This window comes from Carcharhinus amblyrhynchos, chromosome 11 (assembly GCF_965287045.1).
Source record: "Carcharhinus amblyrhynchos chromosome 11, sCarAmb.v2.hapA, whole genome shotgun sequence".
In the NCBI taxonomy this organism is placed as follows: Eukaryota; Metazoa; Chordata; class Chondrichthyes; order Carcharhiniformes; family Carcharhinidae; genus Carcharhinus; species Carcharhinus amblyrhynchos.
Genome location: NC_137334.1, coordinates 19,449,035 through 19,468,807, shown reverse-complemented (window position 1 = coordinate 19,468,807; position 19,773 = coordinate 19,449,035). Strand labels below are relative to the sequence as shown.

Here is a 19,773-nt window from a genome sequence, read left to right as displayed (position 1 = left end):
AGCAGTGCTAACCACTGTGCCAACATACTGCCCCTACCTCCTGCCTTGCAACTTATCCACTTGATACTTCCATTACAACTCAAATAGTAGCATTTTTTCTGGTTGTATTAGAGCTTGATATGGCTCCTGCTCTGTCCAAGACTGCAAGAAACTACAACAAAACCTATTCCATCATGCAAACCAGCCTCCCACCCACTGACACTGTTTACACTTCTCGCTGCCTCGGCAAAGCAACCAGCATTATTAAGGACCCCACGCACCTCGGACATTTTCTCTTCCACCCTCTTCCGTCAGGAAGAAGATATAAAAGTCTGAAGTCACATACCAAACAACTCAATAACAGCTTCTTCCCTGCTGCCATCAGGCTTTTGAATGGACCCACCTCGCATTAATTTAATCTTTCTCTACACCCTAGCTATGACTGTAATACTACATTTTGTACCCTCTCCTTTCCTTTCTATGAACGGTATGCTTTGTCTGTTTAGCACGCAAGAAACAATACTTTTCGCTGCACTCTGATACACGTAACAATAATAAATCAAATCAGATCAAGAAGCCTGGTATACTCTGCAACTTGCTTTTTTTTAGAGTGGTGATTAATGACAAAAGACAAGAACAAACAGTCTAAAGAAAACCCACAGCATTGTAGGAATGTTAACACTTCACAAACACAGGAACACAGTCTTGTGAAATAGCTGCATTTCCATGTGATGAAGTAACTCCACAAAAGGTGAAGGTATTTAATTGTACTGGCCGAACCTTCTCAAAGAATCTTCCTTCTCAAATTGCAACCTTCTGCTCCTCTTTGCAAAATCATCCCAAAGGCAATAGAATGTAAAATTCTTCAAGGACATTAAGAGGGACTTTCCCCACGGCACTCACTACTCCCATCAGTCTGGCGTTTCTCTGCATGACTTCACATACTCTCCACACTGAGGTCAGGGCCACCAGGTGTGACACTCGAGCAAAAACAAGTGACCTCTCCATACATGCCAATCCCACTGATGGAGGCAATGGGAAGTAATTGTGTATTTGGTGATGGCACTGATGGCTGCTCTCAGGATCTGGATGAAGTCAGGCTGTAGATGTCACCTGCTTTATTGCATCCATTCCTGAAAGGATCGACAACCAGAAGGCACAGATTTAAAGCAACTGGACAAGAAAAAAATGACATGTGGGAAAGCTTTCTCGCACAGCAAGCTGTTAAACACAGCCTGGGAGTGCGGCAGATACAGGTTCAAAGTTCAAAGTTTACTTATTAGCCACAAGTAAGGTTTATATTAACACTACAATTAAGTTACTGTGAAATTCCCCTAGTCACCACAGACCGGCACCCTGTTTGAGTCAAAGCACCTAACCAGCATATCTTTCGGACTGTGGGAGGAAACTGGAGCACCCGGAGGAAACCCACAACCACGGTCGAGGCACTCAACAGGAAATCAGATTTATTCAGAGAGGAAGAATGTGCGGGGTCTCAGTGGGAAAGTGGCACTAAATGAATTGTGGCACAGTGGTTAGCACTGCTGCCTCACACACTCAGGTTCAACTCTTGGCTGGGGTCACTGTCCGTGCAGAGTATGTACGTACTCCCCATGTCTGAGTGGGTTTCCTCCGGTTTCCTCCCACAGTCTGAAAGACGTGCAGGTTGAAATGAAAGCAATAATCATTGTTGCCTGTTGCTTAATATCTAAGGACTTAAAACTGACAGAATATTAGCACAAGCATCCAATACCGTTTCCCTGCGCTACAGCGATGAGGCACTGCAAGAAGCAAAAAAGGCTGCTGGATTGGCTTGACAATCAATGCTTGGGAATAAATTAAAATGAAAATAAAGGAAACCAGACCAGGAGTGTCAAGATGTGGACACTGGATCAGCAATATCACTAAAATCTGGAACATTAAGGAGGAAGCCACTTCAAAAGGTTCCCAAGGAAGTTTGCCAACTGATATTTGAAGGGCTGCAGGCAAATGGGAAGGAGAACATGGAACTTGGACTGAATGAACAAAGTTTACAGGATACTATCTAAATTGAACAGACGGAAAAAGCTGGCAAAAAAAGGGTTGCTCAGATCTAGCTCGATGCTCAACTTCCAAACTTTCATTGAGTTTTACATAAAAGAATCAAAGAAACTAGAAAAAATGTGTATATTTCTGTATGAATTCTGGAAAATGTTGTTAAGGGTCAAATGTAAATTAAGCTGATTAATAATCCTGTAGATTACCAGCAAAATATTGACAATTTAAGATTCACCCTTCATTGCACAGTCCCAGAGCTCTGTCACACGTCTGCAACGTGGGAGGCATGTCTCTCTGGCAACTCCAGCAGCATTGTTCTCCCATTTCAATACAACTTCCTCATCCTGAGCAAACCACACCTGGATAATAACTCAAGCAAACAACAAAAAACAAACTAACCCCCACCGACATCGTGAGTGAGCGTTCTGAATGGCCGAGTGGATCAATCAGCACATTTGGTGGAGAAAGTCCTGGTAAAACCCATCACACAGTTGAAGAAATGTTCTTGGTAAAGCTAGGAGAAAGGGGTTTGTAGAATATGAAGTTCTGACTGCATCTGAAATTCAGTTTAAGTTTGGGTAACACAAGGGCTCTTAGGCAACATCAGATCGTTCGCTAGTTTTCCAAATAGAAGAATATGGTGCAGGATCAAAAGACAACAACATTGCAAAAGGTCTTCACAAAGGATAGTAGTTTTGAGGCTTCCATTCACGGCAAGGCTTCTTTCAAACGCCTGTCTCTTGTACAATTCCACGGTTGTGTTGTTCATCCAGATGCAGGTCTTCGAAGAGAGTTTATCAACTACTGACGACAGAGCTCGAGTTAACACTAGTCCACGAAGCAGAGATGATAATACTTTGCAACAATCCAGTTGAGTAGGCGAAACCCCAAACCTTGCACAATGCACCTTGCTCACGTACACAGGCCATTCCCCTTGTGTGCATTTTTTTTAAACACAGGTTGCGATACATACATATATTAAAGGCCGTCATTCTTTACAGTACATAAGAACATAAGAAATAGGAGCAGGAGTAGGCCATCCAGCCCTTCGAGCCTGCCCCGCCATTCAATAAGATCATGGCTGATCTGTCGTGGCTCAGTTCCACATTCCCGCCCTCTCCCCATAACCCTTAATCCCCTCTCTTATCAAAAACCCATCAACCCGCTTCTTAAAAATATTTAGCAAGGCAGCCTCCACCACCTCAACGGGCAGAGAATTCCAGAGATTCACCACCCTTTGAGTGAAGAAGTTCCTCCTCAACTCCGTTCTAAACCGCCTCCCCTTTATCTTGAGGCTGTGCCCCCTAGTCCTACTGTCCTTTCTGAGTGGGAAGAGTCTCTCCACCTCTATCCTATCCATCCCATTCATCATCTTATATGTCTCAATGAGATCTCTCCTCATTCTTCTAAACTCTAACGAGTACAAGCCTAGTTTGTTCAGCCTCTCCTCATAGCTCAAGCCCCTTAACTCCGGTATCAGCCTAGTAAACCTCCTCTGCACTCCCTCCAAGGCCAAAATATCCTTGCGTAAGTGCGGCGACCAAAACTGCACACAGTACTCCAGCTGCAGCCTCACCAATGCCCTACACAGCTGCAGCAAGACCTCCCTACTTTTATATTCAATCCCCCTCGCTATGAAGGCCAGCGTCCCATTCGCCTTCCTGACCACCTGCTGCACCTGCAGGCTGGGTTTTTGTGACTCATGCACAAGGACCCCGAGGTCCCTCTGCACCGTCGCCTGCTGCAGTTTTTCGCCACGTAAGTAATAGTCCTTCCTACCAAAGTGGACCATCTCACACTTGCCAACATTAAATTCCATTTGCCATTTCCTGGCCCATTTGCCCAGCCTATCTAGATCCTTCTGCAGACTCTCCACACCCTCCGCACAATTTACCGTTCCACCAATCTTGGTGTCATCAGCAAATTTCGACACCATACACTCAGTTCCCTCATCCAGATCATCTATATAAATGGTAAATAGCTGAGGCCCCAGCACCGACCCCTGGGGCACTCCACTAGTCACCAACCGCCAATCCGAATAGCACCCATTAACCCTCATTCTCTGCCTCCTATTTGACAACCAATCCTCTATCCACGCTAACACCCTACCCCCAACTCCATGCCCCCTTACCTTCTGCAATAACCTCTTGTGAGGTACCTTGTCAAAAGCCTTCTGAAAATCAAGAAAGACCACATCCACCGGCTCTCCACTATCCACCGCCTTAGACACATCCTCATAGAACGCCAGTAAATTTGTCAGACACGACTTCCCCTTAACGAAACTGTGCTGCATCTGCTCTATCAAGCAATTCCTCTCAAGATGCCTCGCTATTTCCTCCTTGATGACGGATTCTAACATTTTACCTACAACAGACATTAAACTAACCGGCCTACAATTCCCTGCCTTTTGCCTGCCACCCTTCTTAAACAACGGCGTAACATTAGCCGTTTTCCAATCTTCTGGCACTTCCCCGGAATCCAGCGACGTTTGGAAAATAACCACCAAGGCATCCACTATCACCTCTGCCATTTCTTTCAGAACCCTCGGATGCATTCCATCCGGTCCTGGGGACTTGTCCACAATCAGTCCCTCCAGCCTGTCGAGCACCGCCTCTCTAGTAACAATCATGTCATTGAGACCCTCCAGTCCTACCACCTCTCCATCGCTAACACCTGGCAAATTATTCACGTCTTCCTCTGTGAAGACCGAAACAAAAAAGTTATTCAAGACCTCAGCCATTTCCCCATCCCCTACCACTAAGTCCCCCCTCTCATCCTCTAAGGGTCCAACGTTCACCCTAGCCAGCCTCTTCCTTTCTATATATTTATAAAAACTCTTGCTATCCTTCTTTATATTAAGCGCGAGCCCAGCTTCATAATTTCTCCTACCCTTCTTTATCAACTTCTTTGTCAATCTTTGTTGACATTTAAACTTGTCCCAATCCTCTTCTCGCCCACTACTCTTAGCTACCAGCTAAGTGTTCTAACAACTGGTTTTACTTCTTTACTCATCCTCAATCTGTTATCAGCACATTAACAGCTTCTGCTGTTGAAACTATTACCACATAAGGACATAACAACTAGGAGCAGAAGGAGGCCATTTGGCCCCTTGAACTTGCTCCGCCATTCAATAAGATCATGACTGATCTTTTCTTGGGCTCAGCTCCACTTACCCGCCCTCTTGCCTTAAACCTTAATTCCTTTACTGTTCAAAAATCTATCTATCCTTGCCTTAAAAGCATTCAATGAGGTAGCCTCCACTGCTTCATTGGGCAAGGAATTCCACAGATTCACAACCCTTTGGGTGAAGAAGTTCCTCCTCAACTCAATCCTCAATCAAACAAACCACAAACAACTTGAGCATAATCAACAATGATATTGACCGTGTTATACCACAGTATGATGTGGAGATGCCGGCGTTGGACTGGGGTAAATACAATAAGAAGTCTGACAACACCAGGTTTAAGTCCAACCGATTTATTTGATAGTAAACTTGCAAGCTTTCGGGGTTTGCCCCTTCGTCAGGCGAAAACTCTCCATTCGCCTGACGAAGGGGCAAACCCCAAAAGCTTGCGAGTTTACTATCAAATAAATCGGTTGGACTTAAACCTGGTGTTGTCAGACTTCTTACTGTGTATACCACAGTATGCCACTGAAAGTTATCAATTTTAGCATATATCCAAATCCACCCGAACATAGACATAATGCCACTCCTCATCACCACCGGGTCAAAATCCCGCAAAGCCCCTGCAAAAGTGCTGTAAGGAGTACCTTCATCACACAGCTTGGAGCGGTTCAAGAAGGCTCACCACAGGTAGGATAGGGAATGAATGTCAAGACTTGCTACTGATGCCCACGTCATTAGAAAGAATGTTTTTGAAATGTGATCATTTGACAAGGCCGGAGTGATTCTTCCTGTATCAACACCGCTGTTTGGCTTTCAGTCAGATCCTCTCTAAAAGACACCTTGAGGTTGCATAAATAGCACCTGGGCTCCTGGAGAACAACTGGAGCCAATACTAGGTTTGGTATGGGGGACAGGAACCATCCATATCAACAGTCTGAAGAAGAAACCAGCCTCAGCTAGCAAAATGATTCATGCACATGCAGCTGGCAAAGACAAATCACAATTTAAAAGAACACAGTTTCCTTAAACACAGGTGCCACAATTGATGTACTATACAGATTTTTTTCATTTGATTTATTGTCACAAGTATTGAGATACAGTGAAAAGTATTGTTTCTTGCACGCTATATAAACAAAACATACTGTTCGTGGAGTACATAGGGGAGAAGGAAAGGAGAGAGTGCAGAATGTAGTGTTACATTCATAGCTAGGATGTAGAGAAAGATCAACTTAATGCGAGGTAGGTCCATTCAAAAGTCTGACAGCAGCAGGGAAGAAGCTGCTCTTGAGTCAGTTGGTAAGTGACCTCAGACTTTCGTATTTTTCTTCCGACAGAAGAAGCTGGAAGAGAGAACGTCCAGGGTGCGTGGGTCATTGCTTCACATCCATTTGACCAAACAGGGAGTTTGGAAACAATGGAATCCACAGAATCTCTACAGTGCAGGAGGCGACCATTTGGCCCATCTAGTCTACACTGACTCTCCAAAACAGCAACCCACCCAGGCTCTTGTAGTTATTTAACGATGCTAAATACCACTATCAGACTTTTTTATAATTGAAAATGTTGCAAAGTTGAGTAGAATATTAGAATTTGGTGTTTGTAAAAATTAATAAAAATTGAAACTGCTAAGAGGCGAAAGCATTGTATGGTTCCTTTACAAGGTGGTGCTTTTTCTGTACTTAGACTTTAAAAAAAGATGCTGGTGCATATGCAGTATACAGACTGAAACACCGTATCAAGAGGTCAGGCAGTAGTGTTGTCAAGACAACAGGCTGTTTTTGAATTTTGCCGAATCAATTTAAATTAGGCATTTGGATAACATCAGCCTATTAGATTTAAATTTGATGTTTTGGTAACCTGAGAACCAATCCTATTGTGGGAATATTGGCATGTCATCAGGGGTATAAGAGATGGCGGGGTTGGGGGGGGGTAGGGTGGCAGTAGCACAAACTGAAGAGCACCTGCCACAGCTCACAGCTTAAGAGAAAGAGAGAGACAGACAGCTCTCAACTCCAGAGAGATACAGCAATTGCTCTCTGCCACAGCTAATAGCTTTGAACTCAAAGCTTCATCCGAACAGCAAAAGTGCCAAAAGAAGCCAGAGATTCTAAACAGAAGAAGAAAGACAGAAGATTCCGGAGGATGACAAACCTGGTAGAAATTTTGAGTGTGACTAAAATTCTATTTTTTTGTTACTAAGTGGGAACTGTATCGATCTAAACAGCATTCCATTAGAATAGTGTTTTATTCAGATTGTAAGATAAGTTACAGGAGCAGAATTAGGCCATTCGGTCCATCGAGTCCACTCCGCCGCCATTCAATCATGGCTGATATGCTCCTCATTCCCATTTTCCTGCTTTCCCCACATAACCCTTCAATGCATTACCAACTAAAAATCTGAATATATCTTCTTTAAATTTACTCAACGCAGTTTGGGGTAACGAATTCCACGGATTCACAACCCTTTTCCAAGGTTTGTTAATAGTTTAGTTAGCCTGTTCATTGTTAGTTTGATAATTAAAGTGTTATGTATTGATTTTACAGAGAGAGACTTGAGTTGTTTGATTTAACCACTGTAAGTTGCTGAAGAGCAGCTCGTACTGTTTCTCACACATTTAACAGATTATAAAGTGAGATACTCCTTTTCGAGTGGTTAGGCGTTAGAGACAATCAACCTCTCCTTTACAACTGATATACATCAAGCATCTATTGTAACATGAAGATTGTTGCCTTGAAAAAGGTTCTCAGGGACCTATGGGTCCACTGACTGTCTCAACTGGGACACAGGACAGCACAGTACTGCTTGGACATGATAGTGACAGAAATCAAAGAGCTTCAACTTCTCACTTCCTCTAAGCAGATGACTGACCCTATTTCAAACCACAGGGACAGGAAGCTTTGCAAATAAAATGGTTTGTCCTTTGGATTCACTGTAATTATTAGTGGGTCATAAATGATCTTTCAGCAGCAATCTCCTGAGCTAATTTAGCAACACCATGGGCCAACGTCAGGCTGTCTGGTGTGTTATTTTTCTTTCATTCATTCCCATCAAAGGAGTGAAACTTTCACAACAGCTCACTAGTTAATTATTTAAGGAATGCTTCGATTATCTTCCCGAGTATTTGGACGGACAGAATCTGGTATGGCCAAATTCATGTTCAACTATCAGTTGCAAAGAAACAAAAGCAAAATACTGTAGATACTGGAAACCTTTTAAGAAATACAATCATAGAAATCATAGAATCATAGAAACCCTACAGTGCAGAAAGTGGCCATTCAGCCCATTGACTCTGCACCAACAACAATCCCACCTTAAGCCCTGAACCCACAAGCCCACATATTTACCCCGCTAATCATCTAACCTAGACATACCAGGACACTGCATGGCCAGTCAACCTAATCCACACATCTTTGAACCGTGGGAAGAAACTAGAGCACATGAAGGAAACCCACACAGACATGGAGAGAATGTACAAACTCCACACAGAGTCATTGAAGCGGGAATCGAACCCAGGTCCCTGGAGCTGTGAGGCAGCAGCGCTAATCACTATGCTGCCCTATATTGCTACAGAACCATATTTTTGTTCTTTTGTTTTACAATGTGTTGCATTATGAAATGCTACCGTGATATCCTCTAATTTTATAAGTCAGAGAAAAGCACATTTGCATTTATTTGAAATAAAAGAGAAAATGCCAGAAAGAAGAGTCATAAGGACATGAAACATTAAGTAATTACATTTCTCTCTCCACAGATGCTGCTGAGTTTTCTAAAGCATTTTCTGTTCCTATATCAATCACATTTGCCTGGCAATGGAGAACACCACAGACTACCAGGTTTATTCTGGAATAAAGCACCTGAAGAGGCTGTTTTTTTTCAAAAGACATCCAGTTATTCAACTGGACTTGTATCCAAATATACAACAGATAAACTTCAAGAACTAACCTCCTGCTTTACAGAATTTCTTCACACACAGCCGTATATTATAGTCATTTGCACTTGGGTATTTGCTGAAGAAAGAGAAATGCTGTCAAAGCTTTTCATCGGCACTCATCAGGACAGATTCACGAGCAAACCACTTTTTTAAAAATTAAACAAAAACATAGGGGGGGTCATTGGGTTTCCTGATGAATCTTCCATGGCAACGCCTTGACCAGGGTCAACTTTACAATCAATCAGCACCTTTTTGCCCTGGCATATAAATTGCTGCTTTGAAATGTGACATTCTAGAATTTGTGATGAGTACAAGATGAAAAACTTTGACAGCATGTCTCCTTTTCAGGTTATCAAGTCTTCCGAAGCAGTGGCTGAATGAGGGCTGTGTAGACAACTGTCCATCTGACAGAACAAAGATTTACAGTAAATGAGGCTGGCAAAGATAGACTAGATCCTGGATTTTTGCAACCAGTCCATTAACCACAGTCACATAACGCAAATATTTTACTTTTAGTTGCTAGGTTACTTCAATATCTAAGATCTTCTACATGTATGACAGGTGGGAAGTTGTATATACTTATTTTACATCATTGGCTTGTGACCAATCAGCTGCAGCCTTTCACACGGTAGCACACTACAAAGAGACAGGAGGACTTCCTCACCATGGGATGATAATCTGCCCCATTAAATTCGAAACACCTTTCCTGGGCCACCATGGATTACAATGAGTCTACATTCCAGAATTGGATCATGTCAGGGCAGCACGGTGGCACAGTGGTTAGCACTGCTGCGTCACAACACCTGGGACCCGGGTTCAATTCCCAGCTTGGGTCACTGTCTGTGTGGAGTTTGCACATTTTCCCTGTGTCTGCATGGGTTTCCTCCCACAGTCCGAAAGACGTGCTGGTTAGGTGCACTGACCGTGCAAATTTCTCTGTGTGCCCGGACAGACACCGGTGTGTGGCAACTAGGGATTCTGGGCCCCCTCATGCAGTGCAGTGACTTCATTGCAGTGTTAATGTAAACCTACTTGTGACATCAATAAATAAACTTTTAAACATCTATTTAATCGATTTTTAACCATCACAACTTGCTTTCTCTCCAAACAAACACCCAGACAACAAAAAATAAATCCCATTAAAAACTGTGGGTTCCATGAAATCTAGTGGGTACAAGCCTGCATCGTTACTGAGCAAAACAGAACCAGGTCCCGCAATAGATCAACTTGTGTCAGATTAGCACAATAGACCTCAGGACCATTGGGTTAGAAATGCCTGCCACCATTAGACACTGACACCAGTGGCCAGTGCGTAGGTGCTGACAGGGAACAAGGTTGAGCTTGGTTGTGGTGGTACTCATTCCCCTCTTCCCAAAAATCAAACAGCATGAGAAACAACTCAACTCAAAACTTGAACAGCAGGTAGTTGGATACCAGGAGTTTTCAGATTCCCAGAACGTCTACCTCAGCAAGAGGCGGCACAGTGGTTAGCACTGCTGCCTCACAGCACCAGAGACCTGGGTTCAATTCCAGCCTAGGGCCACTGTCTGTGCGGAGTCTGCACATTCTCCCCGTGTCTGCATGGGTTTCGTCCAAGTGCTCCAGTTTCCTCCCACACTCCAAAGATGTGTAGGTTAGGTGGATTGGCCAAGCTAAATTGCCCCTTAGTGTCCAAAGATATGTAAGTTAGATGGAGTAGCGAGATAAACACATGGTGTTACGGGAATATGGTGGGGAAAGGGCCTGGATAAGATGCTCTGTCAGTCAGAACAGATCGATGGGCTGACTGGCCTCCTTATGCACTGTAGGGATTCTATAATTTCAAATATTACTTCCCTTGAATGGACAACAGTCCCTTCTGAAAGCCATGAAGACCAAATGGTATTGGAAAGCAAAACTGGAGATAGGTGAAAAGTAGATAAGTGCATAAAACGATGGCATCACTTTGCTGATTTGAATTTTAACTACTCATAGACAGCAGATTAGTTATTTGACTGTGGGATGAGCTAGTAACTCTTCACGCTCACTCTTCTTCTTGAGCTCTGTAACAATTTTTGTTCCTAGGATATGTTTCTTCGAATTTCCCAGGTTAAAGGCTGTCATCATCCCAGGATTTTGCTTGCCGCGTTCTGAAAAAAAATTATTCAGTCTGGCCAGCCTTGCGGACAAATTGTGTTCAAGCCCAGTCTTCTGTTGCCACCTACCTGGGCAGTTCCATTCGTAGTAAAAAGTCTGACAACACCAGGTTTAAGTCCAACTGATTTATTTGATAGTAAACTCACTAGCTTGAGGTTAGGCCCTTCACCTGACGAAGGGGGTAACCTCGAAAGCTAGTAAGTTTACCATCAAATAAATCAGTTGGACTTAAACCTGGTGTTGTCAGACTTTTTACTGTGTTCACCCCAGTCCAACGCCGGCATATCCACATCAGTTCCATTCGTATCCAGGGAGCCACAGACAAAGAGTTCAGTGTGAGACTAGGTAAAGCATCCTCCACTTTCAACCAATTGACAAAGATTTGGAACAGTAAAAAGCTTTCCACAAAAACAAGGTTTATGTTCTGGAGCACAAACATACTCTCCATACTCTTCTTCAGTTATGAACCTGAAAAGCTGCCAAGAAAGGAAGCTGGATGTTTGTGGGACCAGATGTCTTGGAAGGATGCTAGTCATACACTGGTGGGACTTTCTATGAAACGCTGCAGTAAGAAAACAGATTCCAATTTCATCCCATCATCTGCCAAATTTCTGTCACATCAGCTACCCATCGAGACATGCAGTGGGCTACTACTGGTCGTGAAAGAAGGAGGTGACTCAAGACGAATTGGCGTCCAACTGTCAGTAGAGATCTCCAGCTGCTCAACATACGGTGCAGCAACCATAGAAATCCTCCAGTGCAAATGGAAGCCATTCGGCCCATCGAATCTGTACCAACAACAATCCCACCCAGGTCCTATCCCCGCAGCCCATACATTTACCCTGCTAATCCCTCTAACCTACACTAAGGGGCAATTTACCTTGGCCAATGCACCAACCCGCACATCTTTGAACTGTGGGAGGAAACTGGAGCACCCAGAGGAACCCAAGAAGGCACAGGGAGAATGTGCAAACTCCACACAGATAGTGACCCAAGCCAGGAATAGAACCCAGGTCCCTGGCCCTGTGAGGCAGCAGTGATAACCACTGTGCCAACGAGAACAAGGCTGTGGACTGAAGGGAATGCAGTGCTTTCTCTGTTTCTGAGTCTCTAGATCTGGGTGTTACCAAGTCTAAGCCAGTGTTCTGAAGATGAATAATATGAGGTAACAATAGTCTATAATGCTGCAGGCATAAATCTTAATCAGCTACTGGAAAAGACACAAAGGGTTTCTATAATGTAAAAAGATTCAAACGAACCACAGGAATAAAAGCATGTGGCAGAGTTTGGAAAGCCACTTTCCATCTGAAAATCACAATTCTCTGGGACTTCACCAAATCCTGGAATGAAACCCAGGAGGAGGCTATTTGACCTAAGCCAGCTCTTTGGTAGAGCTACCCAACTGGTCTGACTCCCCCCTCTTTTCTCACAGCATTAAGAATTTACTTCCTTTTAAGTATTTATCAAGTCCCCATTTGACAATAACCACTGAATCAGCTTCCACCATCCTTCCATGCACTGCAATCCAGATCATTACTCACCGTGTAATAAAAGTTCTCTCATGTCACTTCTAGTTCTTTTGCCAATGAGTTCTCTTCTGCCTCTAGACCCTTTTCATTTATTCCATACAATATGCTCACGACCTTGAACATCTCTTATTAAATCTCTTCGTATTTTCCACTCAAAGCAGGGCCAGCTGAGTTTTTCCAGTCTCTCCACAACAGCTCAAGTCCTTCATCCCATCCATCGACTCTGTCTACATTTCCCGCTGACTCAGGAGGAGCAGCTAGCATAATTAAGGACTCCACGCATCCTGGAAATTCTCTCTTCCACCTTCTTCCATCAGGAAGCAGATACAAACATCTTAGGTCACGTACCAACCAACTCAAGAACAGCTTCTTTCTTGCTGCCATCAGACTTTTGAATGGCCCTACTTCGTATTAAGTTAATCTTTCTCTACATCCCAGCTATGATTGTAACACTACATTCTACACTCTCTCGTTTCCTCCTCTATGAATGGTATGCTTTGTCTGTATGGCACGCAGGAAACAATACTTTTCACTGTATACTAATACATGTGACAATATATCAAATCAATTCTGCACTCACTCCTTTCCTTCTCTATGAAGAGTATGTTTTTTCTGCATAGTGTGCAAGAAACAATACTTTTCACTGTGACAATAATAAATCAAATCAAAAACTAAATCAAACTCATCTTTGGTACCCCGTTAATAAATCTCTTCTACACCCACTGCATCCTTCCAAAAGCATGACGCTCGGGATTGGACACATTGCTCCTGTTGAGGTCTATCAGTACTTGTGTAAAAGCTTAGCAAAAGTTCTGTTTCAGCGCTCTGTGCGTCTATAAATAAAAAGCTAAGGACGTCATGTACTTTTTTCAGACTTCTTGATCTGATCTGCCATCTTCGAACACTTACGGACTGCAAGTGTAGAGCGTTCCGTCACTTTTAAAATGGTACCATTTTGTTTATGTCGCTTCTTCTCATTCTTTCATCATTTCACATCATTTCTCCATCTTCAATTTCATCCTTCATATGCTGCCCATTTCATTGGTCTCCCTATGCCAGGGATGGGCAACCTGGACTAGTGAATGGGCCACATGAGTGGCCCTCCTTCATCTCAATGGGCTGCAAACTAACACGTTCCTGTGAATAAGACTGAATACATGCCAAATATTTCATAACGAGTGATGGGAAATGTTTAATCGGCACAGTGGTTAGCACTGCTGCCTCACAACGTCAGGGATCCAGGTTCAATTCCAGCCTTAGGTGACAGTCGTGTGCAGAGTCTGCATGTTCTCCCCGTGTCTGTGTGAGTTTCCTCCAGCCAGTTTCCTCTCACAGTCCGAAAGATGTGTGGGTTAAATTGATTGGCCATGCTAAATTGCCCCTAGCGTCAGGGGAGTTAATAGGGTGTGGGGAATAGGACCTGGGTAGGATTGTGTGGTCGGTGAAGACTCGATGGGCTGAATGGCCTCCTACTGCACTGTAGGGATTCTATGATATATTAATAAGAATCCACAGAATCTGTATCAACTTCAAATGGTAAAAAGAAATATTGATGCTTTGGACACAGAGGGAACGCACGGCTCTCACAGTCAATGCTGTGAGCAATCAGCACGCACCTCACCTCATTCGCCCTCGCTTTACATGAGGATCGCTTCAGTCAGACTGGCAGGGAAAAAACTACACGGACAGCAAACAGCGGAATGTGACGACCCTGCACCTGGGCAACGGTCAACAAAATGTCTCGTGGGGGCTGCAGTCAGAACTCGAATGGGCCGCATGTGGCCCCTCGGGACGCAGGTTTCCCATTACTGGCCTTCACTCTTCTGAAGTCTGTCAACATGTTCCTCGTTGGTGGCTAACTGTACTTCCAAATTTCATATCATCTGAAAACGCTGAAATTACACTGCTACACCTAAACCCATGTCACTAATACATACCAAAAGCCATTAAGACCCACCCTTGGGGTACTGACAACTTTTGAAAGTCCAGTACACAAAATTCACCTCAACACACACATCATCCCTCTTAGATACTTCAACAGCTACTGATAATGAATCAAAAATAGGAGGAGTTAAACTTAAAATCAATGGGCTTTTGGGAATAAAACTTTTGGGAGTTTTCGAGGCGGCACAGTGGCACAACGGTTAGCACTGCTCCTTCACAGTGCCAGGGGCCCAGATTCAATTCCCAGTTGGGTCACTGTCTGTGTGGAGTTTGCATGTTCTCCCCATGTCTGGGTGGATTTCCTCCTGGTGCTCCAGTTTCCTTCCACTGTCGAAAAGACACACTGGTTTGGTGCATTGGCCATGCTAAATTCTCCCTCAGTGCACTCGAACCGATGGCGGAGTGTGGCAATTAGGGGATTTTCACTATAACTTCATTGCAGCGTGAATGTAAGCCTGCTTGTGACTAATAGATAAACTTTACTTTTAATTTTACTTTAAAAGGCACCTGGAAAGAGGTGCCCCTGTAAAATCCTAATTACAAAAAAAGGGAGACAGTGGTACAGTTTGTTAATATCTTACTATTTCCATGCTGTAGGCCATCAGTTCTCTACAATATAACCAGGTTATTGAGAGTCCCTGATCCATTGTGCAAAAATTAATCCACTTGTAAATCACTGACATCAGCTCACATCTTCATTCTCAAGCTCTTTATTATGAATTATAGAGAGAAAAATTCAGACAAGGCAACAGTAAGCTCAGAGAACTTCTTTTGTTCCACTAAGAATAATAAAAATAAAGACTTTATTTCACTGCAAGGAGGAGAAAATTAATCTAAACTCTAAACTGCTGACTTCCAAAATTCCAGATTAACAATGACTTCCTGTTTGCAGAACTTGTATTTTGGGGCCAATTTAAACTTGCACATGCCATAAATTCCAAGAGTTTATTTACAACTTATTGTTAGCCAATCGCTCGTGCAACACAACAACAGGTCTTGCAATCCAGAACAAATGCTATCTGTAAGTGTCTAGGCTGCAGCATTAAGTTGGAATTCATGGTATGTGAGCACCAATCATCTTGAAAAGAGGCATCACATATGGAAAAAAGGAGGTAACAATGTGTGATCTCACTTTTTGATTGAATTGTGTGTGTGTGTGCGCGTGTGTGTTGGTGTTCAACTGGGCACTGGGTTTTTATTCAAATTTAATCAAATCAAGTCCAATTCAGAGTCTCAACAAGTTGAGACATTCCCGATCCAAGCTGACAAGACAGGGCTCTCACTTCCTGTCTTGGGCTTGATCTACACGATCCAAGCTGATTGGAGTAGGCATAGCTCCTCCTCCAAGGCTTGATCTCATTTGCCTCTTAGCCAAAAGGCCAAGATTCCGCTTTTAAAAATTGCTTCAAATGGAGCTGAAATGTAACCTAATGACTTCAACCAAGCGCAGCATGTCGATACTACACTCGACCTTAGCCAAAAGGCACTGGGATGATAAAAAGAAACAGCAGAGTAAATTTAAATAAATCAAGAACTCGAAGCTGGAGTAGGCCATTTGGCCCCTCAATGGCTATGCCTTTGTAAGGTCTGATGTGGCCGCAAAGTTTTTAAAGTTTATTTATTTAGCGTCACGAGTAGGTTTACACTAACACTGTAATTAAGTTACTGTGAAAATCCCCTAGTCGCCACGCTCCAGCGTGTGCTTGGATACACTGAGCGAGAAAAAAAAAACTTTCTTTTCAAGATGGTGTTGGAATGTGGCAACTTCTTGCAAGCTGTGCCAAGCCTTCCTTCTAATTCTATCTTTTATTCTCATTCTATGCTTCTAAAACTTCAACCGAACTCTTAAACTCTCTAACAACGCTCTAGTTCAATCTCTTACACCCTAGCTATGACTGTGACACTACATTCTGCACTCTATCCTTTCTTTCTCTATGAATGGTATGCTCTGTCTGCAATAGCATGCAAGAAACAACACTTTTCACTGTATATTAACACGTGACAATAATAAATCAAATCAAACTATGAAAATCCCCCAACTGTCACGCTCTGGCGCCTGTTCGGGTACACCGAGGGAAAATTTAGCATGGCCAATGCACCTAATCTGCATAGCTTTCAGATGGTGGGAGGAAAACGGAGCACCCAGAGGAAACCCACGCAGACACGAGGAGAACGTGCAATCTCCACACAGGCAGTGACCTGAGGCTGGAATTGAACCCAGGTCCCTGGCATTGTGAGGCAGCATTGCAAACAACCGTGCCACCATGCTGCTACTCCTCGCCCCCTTAAACCCTTGACTCCCTTATTGATTCAAAAATCTAACAAATATATTCAATGACCCAACACCCCTCTGCTCTCTGGGGAGAGAATTCAATAGACTCTCAACCTTGTGAGAGAAAACATTTGATTTGATTTATTATTGTCACATGTATTTACAGTGAAAAGTATCATTTCTTGCACGCTGTACAGACAAAGCATACCATTCATTGAGAAGGAAATGAGAGTGTGCAGAATGTAGTGTTACAGCCATAGCTAGAGCATAGAGAAAGATCAATTTAATGCAAGGTAAGTCCATTCAAAAGTCTGACAGCAGCAGAGGAGAAGCAGTTCTTAAGTCGGTTGGTATGTGACCTCAGACTTTTGTATCTTTTTCCCGATGGAAGGAGGTGGAAGAGAGAATGTCCGGGGTGCATGAGGTTCTTAATTATGCTGGCTGCTTTGCCAAGGCAGTGGGAAGTGTAGACAGAGTCAATGGATGGTTTGTGTGATGGATTGGGCTACATTCACAACCTTTTGTAGCTCCTTGCAATCTTGAGCAGAGCAGGAGCCATACTAAGCTGTGATACAAGCAGAAAGAATGCTTTCTATGGTGCATCTGTAAAAGTTAATGAAAGTCTTGGCGGACATATCAAATTTCCTTCATCTTCTGACTAAGGACTCAGCCCCATATTAAATGGGAGACTCCTTACTCTTCAACTCCCCCACTAGGGGACACATCCTCTCTACATCCATCCTGTCAATTCATCCCCAGGACCTCAATTGTACCGAAAATGTCACCTCGTTCTTCCAGATGTGTAATAGAGTGCCAACTTTTCACATCTTTTTAAACAGGTACAGATATTCACATTTACATTAACTCAGTCACGTAAACAAATTGTTCAACAGAACACGTCCATCATTGAGCCATATCGATCAGGAAGGTTTGAGCTCTAATAGCTGGCTTGTGCTGAGTTAGCTGCTTTCAGTCATGGTGGCAGTACAGAAGCTGGTAACATCAGGCAGCATTTACATTGCCAATTAATCCCTCACAAAGCTGTTGCGGATGGGGCTCAGTTGAAAATTTCTGGAATTTTGTTAAGCAAAGGCTTTGGGGGCTTTGGAATTAGGGTAGGTGAGATGGAGTTATGGTAGAGGTCAGCTGTGAACTAAATTAATGGCCAAACAAGCACAGAGGCGGAAAGGCTTATTCCTGTTCTTCTAACCATTCCCCCAGCATGCACATGCAAGAGGGATGGGGCAGCACAGCTGTTAGCACTGCTGCCTCACAGTGCCAGGGTCCCGGGTTTGATTTCAGCCTTGGGTGATTGAGTGGAGTTTGCACATTCTCCCCGTGTCTGCATGGGTTTCTTCCGGGTGTTCCATTTTCCTCCCACAGTCCAAAGATGTACACGTTAGATGACTGAAATCAAAGAAGAAATCATAGAAACCCTATAGTACAAGAAGAGGCCATTCAGCCCATCGGGTCTGCACCGACCACAATCCCACCCATGCCCTACCCCCACATCGCTACATATTTACCCACTAACCCACGCATCTCAGGACACTAAGGACAATTTTAGCATGGCCAATCAACCTAACCCGCACATCTTTGGACTGTGGGAGGAAACCGGAACACCCGGAGGAAACCCACACAGACACAAGGAGAATGTACAGACTCCACACAGACAGTGACCCGAAGCTGGAACTGAACCCAGATCCCTGGCGCTGTGAGGCAGCAGTGCTAACCACTGCGCTACCATGCCGCCCAAAAACCCACACTGACACACGGAGAACATGCAGACCGCACAAACAGTGATCCAAGCCGGGAATTGAACCCAGGTCCCTGGCACTGTGAGGCAGCAATGCTAACCACTGTACCACCATGCCATCCATAATAGTTTCATGGTCATCAGTAGATTTTTAATTCCAAATTTTAATTGAAATCAAACTTCGCCATCTGCCATGGTGGGATTCAAACCCAAGTTCCCAGAGTATTGCCATGGGTCTCTGTCTTGCTAATCTAGAGATAATTCCACTGTGCCACTGCATCCTCGTATTGGCTATGCTAAATTGCCCTTTAGCATCAGGGAGATTATCAGAGTAAATATGTAGGGTTACGGATATAGGGCCTGGGTGGAATTGTTTTCAGTGCAGACTCAAAGGGCCAAATGGCCTTCTTCTGCACTATAAGGATTTTACAATTCTAAGTGCAGCATTAAACTACAGTGACTCAATAACGTATGCAAAATGTCACACAGGACAGCTCTAGCACAAAAGGCAACAAGTGAATTGGGGCACTTGTTCTCTCCCAGTTAGACAAAATGAGTGAACAGATTGAAGTAGAATATGGTAGCAGCAGAACGGGTCAGAGTGCCAAGTCGCAGTGCCAAAGCTAAAGAGATTCACTTCCCTTCGGATTCCAGCTTGCACATTCCACCCTTGCTCCCAGTGGAGGACAAGCTGCACAGGCTTCACTGTTACTGAAGCAAGGGGTCCAAAAATAAACTGGCACAAAGCAGCCCAGGTCCTCACCTCTCCTGGAAGGCAGCTCAAAGCAAGAGCCAGGTAAAAACGTTAACGAGCTTGCACTGCTGTGTGTAGCTGAAAATGAGGTCACAAAATGCCAGTCCCCGATGTTAAACTAATGAAGTCACACTGACGCCTGCCAGAATCAGTTTTAACCATTACACAGCTACTGGAATAAACCAGTGGTTCAAAACTAATTCCATCCAGCCTCAGGGTAGCTGTGGAAAATCAGGCAGCACCTTGTTTACATTTCTGGTCTGACATATTGTACCTGATGTCAAGAGAAAGGGCCGCACATGCCTGC

General features: G+C 43.8%; 1 protein-coding gene across 6 annotated transcripts in view; it reads right to left on the bottom strand.

Moving 5' to 3' along the window:
• nbeal1 (neurobeachin-like 1) overlaps positions 1–19,773 on the bottom strand; it is a 243,819-nt gene that overhangs the window by 187,744 nt on the left and 36,302 nt on the right. Inside the window, exon 1 of one of the 6 annotated variants that reach the window (XM_080198683.1) lies at positions 2,416–2,843. The exons of 4 other annotated variants lie outside the window; for them this stretch is intronic. In XM_080198683.1, the coding sequence (XP_080054809.1) occupies positions 2,416–2,427 (12 nt within the window). In that variant the 5' untranslated portion in view covers positions 2,428–2,843. Of the gene's footprint in view, positions 1–2,415; positions 2,844–19,773 lie in introns of those variants that run through there. One more of the 6 variants, XM_080198684.1, reaches the window with a different exon arrangement.